Genomic DNA, 23,158 nt, shown 5'->3' with positions numbered 1-23,158 from the left:
GAGAGACTTTGGACACGGCTTTGTGCAGAAAGGAAGCCAGCTGGGGAATTGTGGAAAGGTTATTTTTAGAGTTGCACATTTCCATGATAAAGAGCAAGTATTACCTCTGGCTGAACAGAAAACTTTTTATAGCACTGGCAGAAACAACTGACCAGAAGCAGTCCTACCCCCCAGAGCTTCAGCTGGGAGCACACTCGAGATGCTGCTGTTGGTACCCAAAGCAGCATGTGTGAAATTAAGTCTCAAAATGCACCCAACAAAGAGTTCAGAAACCTGAACCTGCCCAATCCAGATTTTTTCCCTTTAAAAATAAAGCGTGATTTATATTTTTAAACATTGAATAAAGTGCAGGGAACTGTGTGATTTCACTCAAACTGTCAGGCCCCAGCAAGGACAACAGACAGCACACAGGCAGGTCACAGTAGCTAGGAAGGGCTTAGGGGACATCCTGCAGCCACTGTCAGCTGCAGCCACCATCCCTGCACAGTGGTTGTCTGGCAGCTTCTTCAGACTCCACTAACTCATGGAAACAGGATAGCTCAAACTTCCAAGCTGGAAGGAAGGTATAACCCACAGGCTGCCCTATAAATTTGAGAGGTCCAAATGGCTCATTCTCAGGCAAAGGTTAAAATCTCCACCTCACAGTGCTGGGTACTTGTTCAAGGATCTTTTCATATAGCCATGGACTTGCAGGGTAGCTGGGTTGGAAGGGACTTTAAAGCTCATCTTGCTCCAATACCCTGTCATGGGCAGGGACACCTTCCACTAGACCACATTGCTCTAAGCCCTGTCCAACCTGGCCTTGAGCATTTCCAAAAACAGGCCAGCCACAGCTGCTCTGGGCAACCTCGGCCAAGGCCTCACCACCCTCATGGTACAACATTTCTTCCTTATGTCCAGCACAAAATTTTTTGCAGATGATGGCAGCAGCAAGGCAAGGTTTGGTCCATCCATTCTCACCTGCACACACATCTCCAAACAGGAGTGAGCCAGCTCCATGCCTGCATGTGAGATACATGTGCTAGGCCCTCTTCCATGATACCTGTCCCAAGGCTGACTCACTGCCTCTATCTTTTGCTCGTTAATTTACCAAAATCAGAAACAACCTGTTCCTGACGCAGCTCTGGAGCAGGAGAACAGACCTGCCATCAGCTGGGGACCTCCCACCCTTGGCAAGGGTGAACAATTGGCAGCCTCTGACCAGTCCCCCCAGCATACAGCTGTCCCCAGTGCCTTCCCATCTACTGACCCTGCACTCTCCAGGCACTGCATGGAAGCTCTGTGCTGTGGGAATCATGAGCCATGTGAGCTTGTGTTCTGTGGGAGACGTGTGCTGTGGGAGCTGCAGGAGCTGTGTAGGAGAGGAGCCGTGTGCTGTGGGAGCTGCACGTTTTGGGAGCTGTGGGGGAGGTTTATGCCACAGGAGCCATGTGCCATGGGAACTGCACATTGTGGGAGCTGTGTGGGAGCCATGTGCTGTGGGAGTTGTGTGGTGTGGGAGCCATGTGCTGTGTAAGCTGTGTGGCAGCTATGTGCCACAGGAGATGGAGGAGATGTGTGGTGTATGAGCTGCGAAGCGTGGGAGCTGCACATTTTGGGAGCTGTGGGAGCTGTGTGGGAACTGCATGCCATGGCAGTCATGTGCTGTGGGAGGTCTGTACTAAGAGAACTGTCTGCCAAGGGAACTGTGCACCAAGGGAGCCATGTGCCATGGGAGCTGTGTGCCATGGGAGCTGTGTGGGAGCTGTGTGCCATGGGAACTGTGTGCCAAGGGAGTTGTGTGCCATGGGAACTGTGTGCCAAGGGAGTTGTGTGCCATGGGAACTGTGTGCCAAGGGAGTTGTGTGCTTGGGATCTGTGCGCCAAGGGAGTTGTGTGCCACAGGGGCTGTGTGGGAGATGTGCCATAGGAGCTGTGTGCTATAGGAGCCATGTGCCATGGCAGCCACGTGCCAAGGGAGCTGTGCTATGGGGGCTGTGTGCCACTGGATCTGTGTGGGAGCCATGTGCCATAGCAGCCATGTGCCATGGGAGCTGTGTGCCACAGGAGCTGTGTGCCATGGGTTTTGTGTGCCATAGGAGCTGTGTGCCACAGGAGCTGTGCGCCATGGGAGCTGTGTACCATAGAAGCTGTGTGCCATGGGATTTGGGTGCCATAGGAGCTGTGCACCATAGAAGCTGTGTGCCATGGGATTTGTGTGCCATAGGAGCTGTGCACCATAGAAGCTGTGTGCCATGGGATCTGTGTGCCATGGGAACTGTGTGCCATGGGAACTGTGTGCCATGGGAGCTGTGTGCCATGGGAGCTGGCTGTGTGCTGCTGGAGGTGTGTGGGAGCTCTGAACTCTCCGAACCACACGCATCAGTAGCCACGGTGTGACCGGCAGTGCCGACGTGCTGCTCGGCACGCTCGCTCAGCCTCCCACTCCTCCCTAGCACAAGCGTCAGCCGCCAGCGTCACTGTCGTGTCACCAGCTGCCTTCTCCACAGAGCTCATTAATTCATTGGAGGGGAAATATCCCCTCCCATGGAGGAGGGAACAGGGAATCCCAAAAGCAAGGGGACCACCAAACATTGCTTTCTTCCCGCTTCACTGCCCCAGTTTTCCCACATTGTCCTTGCTCCGTGCTCTCTCAGCAGGACAGGTGACCTCTGACTGCTCCAGACAAATTAAGACAAATGGGGAATGGTGGGAGGGAGGGAGAAAACCCAAACATGTCTTTAACAAGAAAGATGAAATCCCACAACTGGAATGAACAGAAAATAACAGAGACATGACAAATTCCAGCAAAACAATGCAAGGATGCACTTGGGCTGGATAGGAAGAGGTGAAACAGGATGGATTCAGGTCTGGCATTGCACAGAACAACTGCCAAGGACTCACTCGCCCTGCCCAGCTCTTTCACAGGCAATATTTTTGTGTACTGTCTTCTGGTGGTCCCCATGCCTCCCCCTTGGCACCTACTCTCCCACGCCCTCCTGGCCCCACATCCCTGCAGCCTTTTCCCAAGCCCTCCTCCCTCCTGTTATGTTGGACTCCTCTTGCTGTCAGTCTCCCGTAATTACAGCTTCCCCAGCCTGCTCCCTCTTCACACTATGGAATTCACTCTCCTCTGCCACTTCACTCTCCAGATTCCTTCTTTTGCCAGGACTGCCTTCCCCACTCCTTCCAATCCTGGGTTCAGTTTTAGGCTCGTCATGACAAAAAGGACATTAGAGCTGGGGAAGCATCTGGAGCACCAGGAGCAGCTGAGGGAGTTGGGGGGGCTCAGCCTGGAGAAAAGGAGACTCAGGGGGACCTTCTCACTCTTCACAACTCCTGACAGGAGGGTGGAGCTGGGTGAGGGTTGGGTTCTGCTCCCAGGGAACAAGGGGAAGGACAAGGGGCAGTTGTGCCAGGGGAGGTTTAGGTTTGCTATTGGGGGCCAATGCATCAGACCAGACAAAAGATGCTGCCATGCTTTGTTTTGGGGTGTCACAGGAAGTCACATGGCTGCAGAATGTCATGCCCTGTATGGACATGCAGTACTGCAGATAACACAGAATTATTTCAGTCTCTGCCAAGGGCTGGAGTAAGGGGGGGGGTAAGGGGCACAGCCTGCACCTTTGCTGGACACACACAAGGGAAATTCCTCATCTGGACACTGGCTGAAGCAGCTGGGAGGAGATCCAGTAAAACAAGAAGATGGCATTAACAGTAAAAATTGTTCAAGAACAAGAGAAAACACCTTACACACGGAGATCCCACAGACATGACTGTTACAATCTGCTCTCACCTCGCAGGGAGGAAATGCTGGAAACTGAAGAGCTGGTCAGACTCCATCATGTCCTTCCCTCAAAACCTTGATCTCATGGTTCCCCTCCTTTGTCAAACTCAACATACCAAGTCCAGTGGTAGGGAAAACTAGGACACACACCCAGCTCAAGGCACAGGGGTGCCAGGCAGCACTGTGGTCCTGCATCACCTACACCATCTGCTTGGGAAGCCCTGCCACATCTGATGACACCAACCAGTTGTCTTTCTCTCTGCATTGCCTGTCTGTCCATGTCCTGCAACACAGGATGCTCTTAATCTCCTTCCCCAGACCCACTGTAAGGACTAAGGAACAACCAGAAACAAACAGCAGCATCACATTCAACAAGGTTGCAAAATCCAACACTGGAGCAGTGCTGCTGCTGGGGCCAGATGGCTCTGATGAGGTGAATCTCCATCAAGTTTTTGTGAAGAAAATTCCAGTCTTTCACACTGAAGACACCACATGAAGCAGTAACGGTTCAGGCTGGTGCTGCCTTTTAGCAGGATTGCACACACACATACTGGCCACAGAGCTGTTCCCCTCTGGCACACCCAGCATCCCAATGGGGACGAGTCCATTTTCTCTTACCATTAATTATTACATATTAGGAACCTGCAAGGATTCAATAGCTCATTCCAAAGCTCCTCCTAGTTGTTTCAGTACCTCCCTCCTGCCAAGGTAAGGTGGGAACTTCTGCCCTCACACTATGAAAGATGATATGTGACAGATGAAGCCCCCCAAAAACCCCAACAACACAAAGAGAGAGAGGCCAAGACCCTTCCCCAGCACCAGTGCTTTCCCCAGGTTGACCCAAGTGAGAGGCTGGTCAGCATGGCAAGCAAGGGTGACAGCTCTGCAGCAGATTTCATCCACAGCTTCCCCAGGTCTTGCTCTGATGACACTTAACGAGGGGCCACATCTCTGTGCCACAGCACAGGGCACTGGCCCTGACTGCGCATGCAGCAGCAGTTTGTCAACACTGTGGCCAAGCTCTGCCTGCTCCATCCTGACATTTCAATAGCTCTGTGGGAGTTATTTTGGTCTCTGCCAAGGGCAGAGCTCTGACACAGGTGGCCAGAGGAAGGGGGAGGCAAGGGGGATGCAGGAGGAGAAGCCCCCCAGATGATGCACAGATCAGCATCACCACCCATGTCCTGGAGCCCACTGCCCTACGCTGGCCACACGGGCTGCTCAAGTGGAGGGTGGATTTGCTTCCAACCTGCCCCAGGCTGGGGAGTTAGGAATCTCCACAGGTATGTCCTGGAGGAGGACAAGAACCACCCTACACAGGGAAATGACCTGCCAACCCCCTTCCACTACCTCAAGAAGCAGCAAGATCTGCACATCCTAGCTTGGACTGGCACAGGTTGAGCCTGTGCCAGAGCAGGAGCAGCTCAGCAGAGCATCAGGAGCCTCCACAGCACTTCAGAGAATAACAGAATCATGGATTGGTTTGGGTTGGAAGGGACCTTAAAGCCCATCTCGTTCCACCCCGCTGCCATGGTTGGGGACACCTTCCACTATCCCAGGTTGCTCCAGTTCCTGTCCAACCTGGCCTTGAACACTTCCAGGGATGGGGCAGCCATAGCTTCTCTGGGGAACCTGTGCCAGGGCGTCATGTCCCTCAAAGGGAAGAATTTATTTTTAATATCTAATCTAAACCTCCCCTCTTTTAGATTAAAACTGTTCCCCCTTGTTCTGTCACTATCTGCATGTAAAAAGTCACTCTCCCTCTTCTTCATAAGCCCCCTCTAGGCTGGAAGGGGCTCTAGGTTCTCCCCAGAGCCTTCTCTTCTCCAGGCTGAACACCCTCAGCTCTCTCAGCCTGTCTCCAGAGCAGAGGGGCTCCAGCCCCTGGATCCTCCACATTTCCCTGTGAAGGGTCAGATCAGAGAGCACATCTCCCCAGCAGGAACTGAGCCTGGAGGAACAGCTCAGAGCAGAGTGGGCAGCCAGCACAGTCCTGCTTCAGCCCTGCTGGGTACAATTTTGCCTGTACACAAAGCAGGAAGATATTGTGCATTTACATTCACCTGGCAACATTAATTAGGAGCCACAGACACACATAAGGAAGGAGAGTTTTCCAAGTCCCTCATCCCACCAAGCTATAATTGCTGCCTAAAACTCCAGGTCGTGCTTTAGACAAACTTGGACAGTTCAGAACCTGGTGCCTCCAGGTAACTCAAGTTGGTCTCTTCCTGTATTCAAAATTGGAAATAATACCAACCCCAGGGATCATGGGATTATGGTCCTCCTGCTAGAGATGGAGCAAGGCAGCAGTAGCATTCCCCACAGCCGAGGTGCCAAAGCAGCTGACTGCAAGAAGATCCTACCAGGGACTCACAAAAGCCTGTTTACATCACAAGAATCTGGATTTTTCACATGACAAATTACTTCAGCCACAAAAATACGGATTTTTTTTTCCATTCCTTCTGCTGCTCACAGATGACGGGATGTCATTCCCAGCTGCTCCTTCCATATCAATGACCACCTTCTCATCAATGGTGGGTTCAGAGGCTGGTGCCAAGAGGAAGCCCTTCACCAGCAAAGTTAATGACTAGTTTCTTCACTTCAGACTGCAGGAAAAAGCAGCTCAGAGCTTCTCTAGTGAGACAGCAGGAGCTCCCCAGGGCCTCAGTGCTGTGTCCAGCACCCTGCTCACACCTGGTACATCCTGGAAATGGAGCTACAATGGCAAACACTGCCAAGTCCTTTTATCAGCTTTTTTTCCATGTAAAACTGAACAACAGGACAAACAAAAAAAGAACAAGATTGAGGGTTTAAACATCACTTCATTATCTTTTCAATTAAGAGCAATAATTACACATTCTTCCCCAGCTAAATCTTGAGAGCAGCTCTGTTTGATGTGGCTGCACCACTGCAGAAATGGAACAGCAGGAACTAAGCAGGCTTTTCTTAAAACTCAGAAGAAAATAAGGTGGGTGATGTTCTGCCTACATTCTCCAACTTGCTTTCCCACCATGCTGCTTTCCTGTAGCACCAGAAGCTATTAAAAGCCCTCGCAGTAGTCTCAAGAGCACAGAATTATCTTCCAGATTGGGAGCTCCAGATTCCTTTTGGTCATGGTGAGATATAGAATCCACACATGGTGCCATTACCCACTCTAAGCACTGTCTCTGCAAGAACCCAGATGGATGCCAAGAATAAGGCACTTCTTATAGCTGAGGCATTTTTAAGAGATGTTAACATGCCTTGCATAAACGTGTCCTACTTTTTGACTTGGGCTGAACACACATGAGTCACTCAGCTGCATCCTCCTAAAAGCCCACACCTGTACAGAAAAATCCCACCTCCTCTCTCACACACCCAACCTGATCAGGAAGCGGTGACAAAGGCATGAACATGCTGGTTTTATCATCATGATTCAATACTTTTAAGCCCTTATTGGAAAAAAATGTTACTCCACATCATTACCCAATGCTCTGCGGAGTCACCTTCCACCATCACCACAGGAGGATGCTTTTACAGGTGACTCTGTGCTCAGGACAGACCTGGTCCTAAAAAACAAGGTATCGGCAGAAGGTTCAAATTGCCTTTCATCATAGAACAGTAAGCTGGGTGACAAGAAGTGACACAGAGACTTCGTGCTCCTTCTAAGTGGAGGTCAATGGGGATGACATTCTCCACCACACAAGGACAGGGCTTTCCTGCCTTCAGAGAGCAAATGTAGCATCTGACTGGCTCTGCTGCTCCTCCCACAGAAAGAGGAGCCTTTCAAGTCTCAGCATTGCCACCTCTCCTCAAAACCTTCTCACTATGCTAAAAAGGACAAGAAAGGAAGGGACTGGCAGAGGTCACAGCAGCCATGGTTTCTCACCAGTGACTTTGGCCAGCAGAGAACTTTGGAACTTCAGCCTTGTTTCTTCAATGAAAAGCTTCAAAGACAAGACCTGGCAGTCTGAGAACAGCAGCTCCCTGGGAAGGGCTGGGAAGAGCAGGCAGCATCACACTCATTCAACAATCCAAATGCAAAGGGAGCACAGAAAAACTCTTCCAGCCAGCCCCTGCTTTGCTTTCGACCCAGAAATGTTTTAGGAAAAACCTGTGGGTTTCTGTCTGCTGACTAAATGAAGTAACCACAGATACAAACTGCATTGTCTTCCCATCGCTGATTTTTTGCTCTAGATAAATGCTAATGCACCTAAACTGCCTCAATAGTCCTCAGGGCTCCAGAGACTCCTCAGGGTCAATTCCTTCTTGAATGTAGGGGCTTTTTACCTGAGGTGAAGGAACTCCTTCTCCTTCGCCTTTGTATGATCAATCTTTTAAAGCAACCCTTAATTTAAGAGATTAAAGACCAATAATTGTTTGTGCTGGAAACCCTTTGACACAACCTGTCCAGCTGTAATAGCCAATTCATTGCAAGTTTTGAAATATTCATGCAACTCTAAAACTTCTCACGTTGCAATAAAATGTCAAACAGTATTCAAAGGATAACCCAGAGGCACAGCATGAGGGATGGCATCATGTCATGGCAGTAGAGGAAGGCTGGAACTGACAGAAGCTCACTCTTGTACGTGGGCATGTCAGGAATTTATTATTTTCCATCAAAACTTTCCCCAGAAGGTGTTCCCTTCATGGCTGTGGTTTGGAGGACAGAGGAAAAAGTTTCAACACTGGGACCAGGTCAGATGGAGCTTGGAGCAACCTGGTCTAGTGGAAGGTGTCCCTGCCCATGGCAGGGGGTGGAACGAGATGAGCTTTAAGGTTCCGTCCAACCCACACCACTCTGTGATATAATGATTCTATGATTCCCACCACTTTTGACCAGACCCAAGAGGAAAAGGCTTCCACCAGGCTCAGACTGGGACCATGGAGGTGACAGCTACAGGAACACCAAAGAAGAACACTTTGGGTTATGGGAAATGGCACAAATGTCCTCTTATGCACACACACACTCAGTGGCTGACTTGGAGATGGTGTCCATCAAAACAGACCAAAACAACATCAAGGACATTTCACAGACTAATAGAATCATAAAGTGGTTTGGATTGGAAGCAACCACAAAAGCTCAGCTCATCCCATGGGCAGGGACACCTTCCACTATCCCAAGTTGCTTCAAGCCCTGTCCAACCTGGACTTGGACACTTCCAGGGATGGGGCAGCCACAGCTTCTCTGGGCAACCTGTGCCACAGCATCAACACCCTCACAGGGAAGAATTTCTCTCCAATATCTAAAGTGTTGCTACTTAAGCGGCACTTCCAGCCCTGACCAACCCTGGCAGTTACCAGAACAATGATGGATCACTCCCCTCACTAAAGGTGCACAGGGAAGTGGTTCACAGGAGGCTGGTAATAAAGAATATCTGCACAAGATGGTCTTCGGCTGCACACACATCAGTATTTACAGATCAGAAGCCAATTCCTGACCTGTTAGATTCTACACCACTTGATTAATTATTTACCTCAAAGCTAATTAATCATCCATTAACTCTTGGTGAGTTCTTCTACCAGCAGGGCATATTCACGGAGTGACTCAATAAATGCTTCCACCATTTCCAGCTTCATACGATTAAGAAAAAAAATCTTCTGTGAGAGAGCCCCAGGGCAGGCATCTGAGAGGCCATGTCCCAGTTGCATTTTATCTTCTTTCCCTGACAATTCTTTGGCCTTGCCTGATCCTCTGTTATCCGCCCTGTGATGCTCAGTGCTTCTCCAGACAGCCCTTTTTTTTAGTTGCATCCAAAGCAACTCTTTTATTTGTGTTTTTGCTAAGAAACTGAAAACTTGATTAGGAAAATACAGTTCTGCACCACCTCTGTGGGGCCTGGAAACTCATGAACAGTGCTGAGAGATAAGATTCTTAAACTTATTAAGCAGGCTCTGCTGGAATTAAAAACAAGCTCAAGATTTGTTGCCTGATCTCAAAAAACATTTCTCTCCAACAGACTCCAGGGACTGAGGCAAGATCAGCAGAAAAGGGCTGCAGGGACACTGAGGAGATGTGTCACCACGAGGGAAGTGACAGGGCCATGAACAAGCCATGCTCTCCTTTGAGAGTGTTTGCCCCAGTGCTGCCCAGCCAGAGCCTTCATAGCCATTATGCCCAAAATGTCAGTAATTCATCCCATTTCCCCAACTACAGAATCACAGAATCAATTAGGCTGGAAAAGCTCTCTGAGATCCTGAAGTCCAACCATTCCCCCAGCACTGCCAAGGCCACTACTACTAACCTATGTCCAGAAGTGCTACATCCACGTGTCTGTTAAATCCATCCAGGAATGGGGACTCCACCACTGCCCTGGGCAGCCTGTGCCAGGGCTAGACAACCCTTTCCATGACAGCCAATCTAAATCTCCCCTGGTGCAACTTGTGGCTGTTTCCTCGTGTCCTGTCACTTGCTCCCAACCCCCACCTGGCTCTACCTTCCCGTCAGGGAGTTGTGAAGAGTGAGAAGGTCCCCCTGCACCATGGCCTGTCACTGTCACTAACACAGCGCAAGCATTGCTACTGAAGTGACAGATTAATTCCTTTGTCCCTATCAGCCAGCATCTGCAAACATCTCATATTCAGGCTGCTGAGTCTGGAATATCAAACCAAGCCCCACCTCTCATGTCTCAGTCACAAGCCAGGATTTATGGTAACACCTCCCCAGCCCACGTGTCCTCATGTCACCGTCTCCAGAGGAGACTGGTCCAAACACAGCACACCATCACCAACTGGAGAGGAACTGGAGCGTGTTAACAGCATGACACGTCCCTGAAAGGACAGCCCAGCATTCCACTGATGCAGGAATTGCATCTGTGAGCCAGCCACGTTAGGTGGAAGGTCTCAGGTGTGAGAAAAATCATTCAGCGTCACCATATCCCATGAATCCATCCCCAGGCCAGGATATCCCTTTTGGGGCAGTCCCAGCAGGCTGGGTGCCCCCATGGAGCAAGGGGATATCCAGGGTGTGGGCAGCCCTAGGGTGCAGGCTTCTGGCTCCATCCCACCCTGCACAGGTGGAGCTGTGGAGCATCTGCAACACACACCAGTGAGCACCCACAGATTACAGGCAGGGGATCCCAGCACTGATAATTCAGCAGCAAATTACCAGGGAAGAAGTCAAGTGACATATCTGGGGGAGTTCTTTCTCCTTCTGAATGATCTCCAGCTCATAAGCAGCAATGTCTCATTGGAATGGCAGCACTTTTCCATGGTCTTACACTTTCCAGTTGCTCCCCTTATCTATGATTTAAACCTGCCTGCTGAATTCACTTGGAAATATCTCAGGGCCCTTGCCCACAGCTCTGTTCCAGCTGAAGGATCAAAACCCAGGACTGGTACCACAGAATCACCACCCAAGGAGCAGGGGCTGCCAGACTGGTGCTGTGGTAAGCAGCCCAGCCACAGTGGCCACACACAGCTGTGGGTCCCTTCCCTCCAGCCAGCACCCATCCATGTGGCTCCCAGTACAGCAGGGATGCAGGAGCCACAGCCCAGCCGTGCAGCTGGCAGTTTTGTCCTGGGACTGGCTATCTGACAGGCTAAATCTTCCCCAGGACAACTGGGAAGCACTCTGCTCTCAGTGGGAATGGCTCCTCTCCTGTGCTCCTTGTCTGCTGAAAGCTTGGCCATGACCTTGGAGGCTCAAACCAAGTACAGAAATGAGACAGACACTGGCGGATGCACAACAGCTTCCAGCGTGGTTGCTGAATCACAGCTGCACTAAGCTGGCACTGGAGAGGAGCTCTTGCTGGAGGGGAAGCTGGGGGGACTCGAGGAAACTGGAATTGCAAAGAGAGCGGTTTGATGAAGGGACTGCGGATGAATAGGGAATCAGTGGGATGGCTGTTTCCAAACTGTTACAGTCAATGGCTCGATGTGCAAGAAGAAACCAGTAACAAGAGGCATTCCCCAAGGGTCAGTACTGGGACAAGAACTAGTTCATACCTCTGTCAGGACACCGGCAGTGGATCAAGAAAACCACCAGCAAGTTTATGGATGGGACTGAGCCAAGTGGTGCCATTGATGGGCTGGAGGGAAGGGAGAGCATCCAGAGGGACCTGGACAGGCTAGAGCAGTGGGTCCATAGGAACCTCATGAGGTTCAACCAGACCTGGCAAGGTCATGGACCAGGATCAGGACAATCCCTGGTGCCAGCAAAGACTAGGGGATGGATAGGGATGAATGGATGGGTGGATGGATGGATGGATGGATGGATGGAGAGCAGCTCTGTGGAGAGTGACTTTGCATTTGCCAAAAGAGATTTGGGATATCAGTGACCTCTATGCAGTCCTTCAGTTCCCAAACACTGACATTTATTCTTGGAAACAGAGCTCAGAGTTTCACATTGCAACTTACGTATTCAAGCTATGGAAAACAAGAAGAAAAACATCAGACGCTGACTCAACCCTTTCCTAATTTTCTAAAATTTTTTTCAACTCTGACCAATAAAACCCTTTGCAGCAGGTATGACAGAACAGGAGAAGACGCAGGAGGGATGGATGCAGGGATGAAGGACATCCTGTAGTCTCTAAAAGAGGAGAAATTTAGATTACCTATTAGGAAGAAATTCTTCCTTGTGAGCGTGGTGATGCCCTGGCACAAGTTGCCTGGAGAAGCTTTGGCTGCCTCATCCCTGGCAGTGTCCAAGGCCAGGTTGGATGGGGCTTGGAACAACCTGGTCTAGTGCAAGGTGTCCTTGCCCATGGCAGGGGTGGAACATGAAGAGCCCTGAAGTCCCTTCCAACCCAAACCATTCTGCGAATCCATAATTTCATGAACTTCCAAACCTAACACTATAGGAGCTGCTGGCACTTGCAGCAGGGGAACTGCAGAGGTGTTCTCCGTGAGAAGACCCTCTCCAGGAGCTGCCCCTTTGCTGTGCACAGCCACTGCCAGACAGCTGTAAAACAGACACTGCTGGTCAAAGCTGAGACCATCAGTGACAGTGATGGTGCTTCAGATAAAGGCCACAAAACAATATCCAACAGCAGCTGTGAGTGAGGAATGAGAACATGTGAGAGAAAAAGACCTGCAGACCCCGCAGCCAGTGAAGAAGGAGGGGTTGGAGGTGCTCCAGGCACCAGAGCAGAGCTTTCCCCTTCAGCACACAATGAAAACCATGGTGAGGCAGGATGTCCTGCAGACATGGAGGACCCCACGCTAGAGCAGGTGAATGTGTCCATAGGGAAGCTGTGACTTCATGCAGACCCTAAGCTGCAGCGGGCTCTCTCCTGTCTGCAGACTGAAGCTCTAATTGTGGCTCTGACACCCAGAGCCATCACCCACCCACCCACCCCATCCCCAGCCTTTGCCATCCAAGAACTTCAAAATACCCACACAAGCTGCTATTCACCTCAAACTCTCTGAACAAACGGCCTCAGCCTCACCAGGACCTGAGATAAGCTAGAGAATTCACATCCATGGCAGGGAAGAAGCCAGGAGACACACACTGGTCTGGGCTGTGGAACATGCATGAAGTTAACCTCTAAGTCCTCCCACTCTCATCTCATCCTGTGTGCCAACAGCTCAAGCTGGGCAGAGGGGATGGGGACAACCCAGGAGACAGCAAAGGAGCCTGACAAGGGGAAAGAAAAATAAATCCCAAGTCCTGACTGAGCTTTTGGGCAGCTCATGACACCAAATACTGCCCAGCTCAGGAAACAGGACATCCGAGTGGTACTCAAGAATGTTCCACAGACATCCAGGCCACGTGCTTGTGCATGGGTGGCCCGGCTGGTGAACACCAGTGTGCCAGCTCTGCCAGTGGGATTCCAAGCCCTTGGATGGCAGGCAGGCACCTGTGGGCAGGCAGCAGGGATCTGCCTGCAAGGGTTGAGGCGGGCGGCTGCCAGAGCAGCAGCCACTCCAAATCAGCAGCTTCCAGGCACTTCCAGGAGGCAAAGCCCTTCCACCCAGCTCTCTGCAGGGCTCCCAGTAACAGCAAATGGGCAGCAGTGCCCCCGCGGTGATTAATCATCTTCCTGGGATGCAGGGAATCGTTATTTCCCACCCCTCTGTGCAGCTGGTGCTGCACCCACACGCCACGGCAGCCTCACAGCCGGCAGCACCCTCGGATCGACCACGGTGCAGGAGGAGGGCAGTGGGCAGAGACCTCGGAGACAGAGGGCTGGCACGGTGTGTCAGGAGAGTGGGCTGGAGCCTCATGCAGAACGTGGGTGGTGCTGTGAGGCTATAAAACACAGGGATTTTGGGGGGAGTTAAAGGGGAAATGGGAAGTATTTGCTGTCTGAATGTTTTCTCCTAAAGCAAGTGCTGGAAGGATTTAGAGTGACAGCCAAACACTTGATTACTGCAGCGACTTTGTCTAACGTACAGCAGCACCGTGTGAACTGTCTTTAAAAAGGAACAGGATTATCATGGAATCATTTAGGTTGGAACAGCCCTCTAAGATCATTGAGTTCAGCTGTTAGCCCAGCACTGCCACCACTAACCATATCCCTAAGAGCCACATCCACACATCTGTTAAACCCCTCCAGGGATGGCGACTCCACCATGGCCCTTCACAGCCTATTCCACTGCCTGACTACACCTTCCGTGAATAAATTTTCCCCCACTTTGCTACATCCTTTCAGGGAGTTGTAGAGAGCAAAGTCCCTCCTGAGCCTCTTTTTCTCCAGGCTGTGTGCTGCTTTTAGCACTGGGTAGAACACTGGATGCAGAAACACATGGTGCACAACCCCACAGTCACACCACGGGCCAGCACCACTGGACTGGACATCCTATTCCAGGTGTCTTTGTTTTGTCACTTTTCAGAAGGAAAAAGGTCCCATGTATCTCAGGAACACTCCAGAAGCACTATAGGTTTGGCCTGAGCCCCAGGCAGCTCCAGCCCCATTCCTGAAGGAATGCAGTCAGCTTTGCAGAGTGGCGGGGAGGGCAGTGGACAGCATGTGCCCAGTGCCAGGTTTGCCCCAGGCTGAGGTAGAACAGCTCATTTCACCAGCTCCTGCCAATACCCAGCCTGACCCCCTCAGGTCACTCATCCCTGAGCTGGTTTTGTGAGGAGTTCTGCTCTGCACTGATCAGTCAGGAATGGGACAGGTCTCTCTTCCCATCCTGATGTCAGACCCACTCTCTGGCTGGGCTCACCTGGGTGGTGCTCCCCAGGACTGTCAGGGCTTCACTCCCTGCAGGAGTGTCTTGGAGCTGACTTGACTTCTCCTCCCACCTGAAGCACACAAACCACCTTGCCACATGTAGCACAACCGCACACCTCCCTGGACATGTGAGTACAGTCACCCAGGGACACACAGAGCCACCACCTTCCCAGGTGTCCCAAACCCAATGGGTTTTCACCAAAAATTCCTCCTCAAGCTACTCCCAGTTTTCCACTCACTATTCCTGACTTTTTTACCCTCTCAATAATTTAGTTGTAGCCTTGTAGAGTCAGTTCTTGATATGTACCCATAGCAGAAGCTCCTGGTGTGCCCACAGTGGGATCCCCATGGGTGATGCCGGAGGTCCCAGAGATCCCAGGACTTCTGGCCACCCTCATACTCCTGCCTGTGCTGCTGCCCAGTTCTACTGACCAGATCCTGCTGCTCCTGCTCTCAGTATGCCTAGAAAGCACCAGCCTTCCACACGTCAGAATAATCTCAGGAAAGAGTAAAAGGATTTAAGGCTTGCTCATCTCAGCCCTCCTAAACCCATTTCTGCAGATAAAGGATTATCCCCAGCATCAGCACCACGACAATGGAGATTCAGCAAGAGAAGGCAGAGCTCCAGCTGCAAAGGAAATGCTGCTGGGGCTGGATGGGGTCTGCTGCAGAGTACTCTCCCCACCCTGGGGTCCCTGCCTGCACAGGCAGCACCCCAGGAAGCCACACTGTTGGGTGACATGGCCCATCCAGTGGAAATGTGGCTCCAAGGGGCATCAGTGCTGTGCCAGCTGTGGTGACAGAGCTGTGCAGAGCAGGGCTGGCCTCCTCGCTGTGCAGACGCCAGGCTGATCTTGCCGCTTCCTTCTCCAAGCATTTTCCAGAGCAGCCTCCCATTTCTGTTCTTCACCCTCTGGTCCTCACACTCCCCTTATCCACCTCCCCCTGGCCTGACAACACCAAACCTGAGAGTCAAAAGCATGAGGAATCCCAGGCATGCTCATGTCATGAGGAGAACTGAAGGGGTGGGGAGGGGATGGGAGTATCCTGGCTGCTGGAAGAAGGGACACTCAACCACAGATCAGTGTCTGTGATACCCCAGGAGATGGCCTCGTGTCCCCCTCCACCTCCTTGCCTCCCACTCTATCCCAAGCCACCCAGCACACAGAACAACGGGGACTGAGGTTCTGTCCTGGGTCACATTGCTGCCAGTCACACAAAGCTAAGGAGCCATGGGTCCCTCCTGCACTGAGATGGGAACAGTAGCACCTCTGGCAGCAAAGACTGGCTCCTGCTCCACAGTCACCTCCTCACTGCCTATTACAACAGGCTCTGGGGTGCAACAGGGAGTGCAGCCCAAAGGAGATGGTTTTCCTGGAGCAGCAATAACACATGTTCCAGGAGTGCCACTAATCCCTTGGGCTAAATTAAGCCCAAAATAATTACAGAGCAGCTGATTTTGATTCTTTTTTTTTCATGTTGCCATGAATCAGACTCCAGTTAATTGATATTTACTCAGCACTCAGTGTGGTGGATCATCCAGAGCTGCTCAGAGTGATGGGGCAGACAATGGATGCTGGTGATCATGGAAGCTGGGGTGTGCAGAACTGCACAGGAAAAGGGAATCTCACCTGGGATAACACATTGAGGGGACACAAAAGAAAAAGCCACAGGGCACAGGAAGAGAGGACAGAAATGTCCCAGGTACCCTCACTGCAGCATTGGAATGATGCACAGAAAGTCCATGTGTCCTATTCCTGTGGGCAGCACCTAAGGGCTGGCAGTGGGTGCCACTGTGCTGGGCACAACCTGGCTGTGGGAGCCTCACACAGGTGGTGGCAAAGGGAAGGTGAGGACCAACATGAGCATTCCTGCTTCCATGGCCTGAGCATCCCTAGCACCCATGGCATGAGCATCCCCACACCCATGGCCTGTGCATCCCTAAACTCACAGCCTAGGCATCCCTGGCACCCATGGCCAGAGCATACCCACAACCATGCTCAACCCTGTTCTGTCTGCACCCCATGGCACCCGCTGGACCAGTGCCAGGAGCCACTGGGCTGGTTTAGAGCTGAAGGGTAGCATTTTGCCAGCTTGTTCCCAGAGACCACGGGGAGGACTGGACTGACCACTCCCTGGACAGCTGTGTCCACAAGGTGACATATGGCTGAGTCCCTTGCTCACACTCAGAGGAGTCAACATGACCTGCCAGCCCTCGCTCTGTCCATGTCCTTCAAACACACATTAACTGTGGCTACCCAAGTGCAGCACCCAACACCCAAACACAGGAAACCCCACCCCATCCCACACACACAGATTCCAACTTCTATAGGGGAAGTGAAGGGCAACCCAGTCTGAAAAGCCCAAGAAACACTGACCAGCAGCCACGTCAAAAGTCCTGGAGACCTTATACCCTGGGGTAAAACCAAAGCTGGGGCAGGTGCTGGGGCCTGAGAAGGCTGGGATTGTGCAAAGCACACGCAAAACATCTGAGCTGCTGCGGTGACCTGCCAGGATGCAGCCAGAAGGGCAAACAGCTCTTTGAACTAAATATATTTGTTCTTGGGCTGATGTCGGTATGTAAATCGATCGTAAACAGACTCAGGCTGGAAATGAGAAGACCATTGGAGGATATGTCCTAGAGTGGCCCTTCAACAAGGATTACTGGCAGGAGAAACAAAACTCCTCCAAGATGGAGCTGGAGTAGTATGTGCAAGGGTGACAAAAGTAACTGTGTGACACAGGGACAGGATGAAGCCACCTAAAGCAGCGCGAGTACACTGTGGCACTGCCATAAGGGTCATGGGTAGCATTAGCATGGTGCTGTTAGGGATGGCCAGGCCAAGTGAAGTATTGGAGATAGTTAGAGAGGTTCTGGACCCCCCAGTAGGCAGAGGAAGCCCCATCCCTGCACCAAACACCCCTCCAGTCTCTACATCACACACCAGGTTTGGTATAAGGCGCAGCCACAGCTGCACCAACCATGGGTGAAAAGACAGGCTGACAACACATTCCTTTAGGGACCTGCCTGGAGGAGGGAGAAGCAGGAAGCAAGGACACTGGATGCTGAGAGCCACGGGGGCAGATGGCACCTGTTCCCTCTGTCCCCATGAGTGTCTGCTCTGCTGTGGCTCTGCTGCCACACCATGCACTTCCCACCCCACTGAAGCTGCTGGTGGGGACCATGACATCCACCAGCTGCACTGCTGTGTCCCCCAGCCTCAGTCTTACCCCAAGAGCTGCTCCTCCCAAAGGACCATCACACAGTCCTGAGCCTGCAGCCTCCAACACAGCACTACCTGCAACTCCTGATCTTCAAGGCAACCTCCTCCCTGCCCTGGTGGGACCAGGCATGAGGTGGAAAGCAGCCCCAGAAAATCACTGCACAGTGGGAGCTGAGAGGACACAGAAAGCCATGTCTGAGGGGGGCAGCTCTAGCAGGAACCAGCCCCAGGCTCATTCCTCCAGCAGCACTCAAGCAGCAGCTCCTTGGAGCACACTGGGCTTCCCACTGACACATACCCAAAGGACTTGCTGAGAGGTGAGGTTGTGCTTACAGAAGAGCACGGAGCCAGCTCAGAGGGGTCCAGACAGCACCTTGGCACCCAGACAGCTCCAAATTGTCTTTTTGGCATGGACCAGTGCTACCTCAGCAGCATCAGACAGAGATGAGTAGCTACAGCTTGTCTCCCTACCAACCTCACGCATCTCTCCACCAGAAACTGGTCTGCTAGGAATAATAGAGGCCACTCTCCAAGGAACTCCCAGCAGCCAGAGAGACTGAACAAAGTCACCCAGGCCCTGCACCCTGGCGTTCAGTGCCACCACCCTGAGCCTGCACAGCTAAAATTATGAAGCTAGAGGTCAAGTGTCTGTGGAAGTGAACCTCCCCTTCTGTCCTGGTGCAGCTGTAATAGACCTGCTTCCAGGTCTGAAATATTTATTGGGTCTCCCGAAGCCTGCAGAGATAGGCTGAGCTGACAGGCTGAGAGACACGACTTGGGATTTGAAGATTTACATTCCCAGAGGCAATTCATTGAGCAAACAGCCTTTGTTACATAACACAGTGCTGGAGAGCCATGGAGCACGGCCGCTGGAGGGATGTGATGCTCAGAGAAGAGGAATGGCAGAGAAGCCCTTCTGACCACACCAGGGAAAAAACAAACATTATTTCACTCCTTGCTGGCTGGAATGCCACCCAAAGCCACCTCCTTTGAGATGTGGCCTGGACCAAGGAGGAGCATCTGCTTCCAGTGCCAGGAGCAACAACAGTCACAGCACTCACTGGGAAGGATTTTAGGAATGGATTTACCAGGAGCTGTGACTCGAATCTGGAGCAGCACAGTGATGGCCCCAACCCAAGGAGGAACACAGCCCCTCAGCTTCTCCAAGACCACCCCAGTCTCACCATGACACTGCCCAGCTGGGTGGAGAGACCTTCCCAGTGCCCCCGCAGCCGGATGTGAGCCTGCTGGAGCCACGGGCTGTCACCTCACTGGCTCAGTGACAAAGCCAGCCAGCTGCCCACCCACTGGGCTCCAAAATAAGCCCAGGCAGCAGCGGCGAGGCAGATCCAAGAACAGTCTGTGCAGCCAGAAGAGGGATCAGCAGGAAGAGAGGGATGAGCCCTTCCATGAGATGTGGATCCTGCACAGCCAGGCAGGTGGGTAAATCCAGGTCTCACACAGCCCCCTGGACCTCACCTTCTCCTGCAAACAAAGAGCACCAAAGGCTTGCCTCTGCCTCAGCACAGCCATTCAAGAAACAGATTCCAGTGGGACTGTAGCCATGGAGTCCCTCTCTTCTATTACTGACCCTGAGAAAGCAGCTATTCACCAGCAACCACTACACATCTCTCCATCCATCCTTCCACTCAGTGCTCCAACAATAATGCCAATTACTGCCCATCCACTTTCCAGACTACCAGCCCAGCTCTGTCCCAGTCTAAAGCCCCACTCCAAAGTCCTCCAGCTCCAGGAGGGACTTGCTGGTGGTGTTTAAGGAGTTTATATCTCTGATGGGGAAGCTATATACACACCAAACCAAGCTGCACAGCACATGAGCCTCCAGACAAGGATGAGAAGTCTGTGACTTTCTCTTGTTTCCTGAAGGAATGTTTCCCGAAGGAATGTTTCCCATCATCTTGCAGTGAAGGTTTCACGTGATGCTAAAGTACTTAGAAGAGATCACTAAAAGACAGCAAGGTGCTGTTCCAGAGGGGATAAGCAGCATCCCAAATCCCTGAAGAGGGCAACATCTTGCCCTGATGGCCATCCCAGGTGTCACTCCTTGCCATGCTGAACAGCAAACCCCGGTGAGCACATCCCAAAACCAGCCTCTCACAACCTACATTTTAGTGCCCTCTGGCTCCATCCTCCTCTATGCCTTATGGGAACTTGTTTCTGGATTTCCAAATTAATCTCAATAAATTCACAACCCTGGGTTAAAAATAGCCTTTGCATTAATGAGCAGGTTCTCTGTGGGTTCAGGAACATAGGAGGGTGGGGGTGAGGCTGCCAGCACAGACAACAAGCTGGCACAGCAGGTCCAGAGGTGGCCACCAGAATGGTCCAAGGGCTGGGAGAAGGGGCAGTGGGGTCAGGGGCAGTGGGGTCAGGGTGGACATGAGGAAGAAATGTCAGATTATGAGGGTGGTGAGAGGCTGGCAAAGGCTGCCCAGAGAAGTTTTGGCTGCCCCATGGCTGGAAGTGCTCAAGGGCAGATTGAGCAGGACTTGGAGCAAGTGGCCCACTGGTCTAGATTGAAGCATCCCTGCCCACGGCAGAGAGGTGGAACAGGACAATCTTTGAAGGTCCCTTCCAAACCAAAGCACTCTGTGATTCTGAGCCTATCCACTGCTGAGCCCTACCACACCTCCTGGACACACCACAAATCACTAATTTCTGATTAATGTGTGGGCTCCTCTCTTCCTGTCCAAACAATTCTTGGTATGGCAAACTGAATTCTCTACAATACCAAAGCAAAGTACCACTGTAAAACAAAACCAGAAGCACTTCCAACGTCCTGGCTGCTTCTGGAAGTCATGGGAATGACACCACATCTTGTTCACTGCAGATCTCAGACTTTTAAATAGATTATTATACTTTTAGACCACGAGTGCCCTTTGCAGCCCCAAGGGGACCCTGTGCCACTGCAGCAGCCAGGAGCACAGCAGTGACAGCTCTTCCCTGAACACCCCCAAATAGGAATACTCCAACATCTTACAATGCAAGCACAAGAGCCTGGAGGATAACTGAGCAAGAGCCTGAGACACGTGAATTCCCTTGAGAAAATCCCTAATTTTCAGGCTTGGCCAAGGAAATTTTAGCTGAGGACCAGCTGCCAGGAGAGGGGAACCTAGGACAATTTAGGAAGGGCCAGTCCTTTCAAGTAATTACAGTATCCACTGATTTGACATGGGCTGGATGCATGGCAATGTGTGTGTGTGGGCACCCTCCTGGGACCTCTAGGAACAATTCTACAAGCAGACATGGAATTGCACTAAGCAAATGAGAAGTGGATGGGAGGAGAATAGCTGGTCTCAGCCTTTCAGACTCTTCAGCACCAGGAGCACAAGCAGTGCTCAGCCCATGAAAGCAATGCCTTTGCCAAAATGAGGGCTGCCAGCAGCCCAGAGCCATCCTGCAGGGTACACCCTGCAGCCCCCAACACCCCTGTGACACAAGCACCACAATGCAAGTGGGCAAGAGAGAGCCACCTGGGCTCACTGCTACACTGAAGGCAGAGCTTGGGCCAGCAAAGCTGTTCCAGTGCTGTCCTTCAGGAGGTGAGCCTGGGCAGGTTCCACCCCCACTCTATAATGCTCAGTCCTGCTCTGCCTGCACAGGTCAGCTCTTGGATCCACACACTCCAGAGCAAGGGCTTTGCAGATACCAAAGCTGGAAAGCCTCTGCTGACCTCACCACCTCCCCCACAGCCCACAGCCAGCTCCTCTGGCTCTCCTGAGAGAGCACTGCTCCCACCTGGGGACAGGGGACCTCAGTATTCACAGTTCTAACTCTGCCAGATCTCCCAAACACCAAAATGTTGCCACCTCTTGGGTGCTCGAATCCCCAGCTCCAGCTCCTGCCAGCAAACCTCTTCCCTGGAAGACAAGCCTGGGGAATAAAAAGGTCTGGAATGGACAGACTCTTTGACCAGCCAGCAACAAATTGTACCCAGGACAGAGATGCAAGGTCCAAAGTGCCCACCATTGGCTCAAAGAGGAGCTGTAACATTTCTGGGCCAAGTGACACTCAGTCTGCTCTGCCCTATCCACAGACTCTCCCAGGCAGTCCAGGGCAAGACAACAGCCAACCACCACAAAACCAGCCAGCTGCTCTTCCCAGCCTTCACACTGCATCATCCTTTCAGAAATCCCCCTCTGGCAGCCCCTCGCTGGACTCTCACCACCTCTCCAGGTCACCAGGCAGATTCAAGCCCTCCCTTGCCATCCAGCTATGGCCACCAGCAGACACAGGGAACTGTGCCTTGCTCCAGACACCCCATCAGTGCAGCCAAACACCCACAGGACACACAGAGCTCACGGCTTACTCACTCTCATCAGGGTTGGGTGAAGCAAGAATGGCGCTGTGCTTCCTTTTCACTTCCTCCACATTCTCCGAAATTTTATCGATGAACCCTCGAATTTCTTCCACCTGTGGAGGGAGACAACAAGACAGGTGGTCTGTGACAGACCTGGACTTTTGGAAAGCAATGGGATTATTGAACCCTATTCCAAAGCAACCATGACATGTCTGAACCACAACAAACATCCTCCTGGATAAATATTTTCCAGCTGGAAACTACAGGACCACTGAGGAATCAGACCTTCCCCATCCCACCAGCCAGCTGAGTCACAGCAGTGTAATGCAGATTGTATGTCCTGTATTCTTTGTGATTCACTGAGAAACTTTCAGGATTTATATAAATCAGCATCAGATCAATTCCCAGACTCTGCACCTCTCGCAGAACACTGCTTGAGGCTGCACAAGCCAGGCTGGTAGCAGCTCAGTCCCCCATGGCTCCTTGCTCCATCAAAAGCTCCAGAAAAGTCCAATTTGATCTCCACACCCCATTCCAGGAAGGCCACATTTTCCAAAAGATCCATTCTGGCATTTTCCCTGCATTTCTGTACTACAGGGAGACACCAGCATCGCAGAGAGGGGAAACCTCTCCTGTGCTCTCTGCCTGCCAGGCTACTCACCCTCTAATGCAGTCTTCTCCTTCGGCTCACACCACCCCTTTGCTCATCTTCCTCCACTTGCACATCAGATTTATCCCAGTTCCCACT

The 23,158-nt window shown here is 51.8% G+C and overlaps 1 protein-coding gene across 2 annotated transcripts in view; it reads right to left on the bottom strand.

The window, feature by feature from the left end:
* Positions 1–23,158, bottom strand: part of STX1A (syntaxin 1A) — a 57,575-nt gene that overhangs the window by 19,926 nt on the left and 14,491 nt on the right. For both annotated transcript variants that reach the window (XR_014855835.1, XM_085078733.1), the window contains exon 3: positions 22,424–22,523. Coding sequence is in view for 1 of the 2 variants with exons in the window: in XM_085078733.1 (XP_084934859.1) it covers positions 22,424–22,523 (100 nt within the window). In the remaining variant the exon portion in view is untranslated. The remainder of the gene's footprint in view (positions 1–22,423; positions 22,524–23,158) is intronic.

This window comes from Lichenostomus cassidix, chromosome 19, assembly GCF_008360975.1.
Source record: "Lichenostomus cassidix isolate B80296 chromosome 19, HeHo_3.0, whole genome shotgun sequence".
Classification (NCBI taxonomy): domain Eukaryota; kingdom Metazoa; phylum Chordata; class Aves; order Passeriformes; family Meliphagidae; genus Lichenostomus; species Lichenostomus cassidix.
Note: the sequence above shows the minus strand (reverse complement) of the source record. Positions and strands in the feature narration are given on the sequence as shown.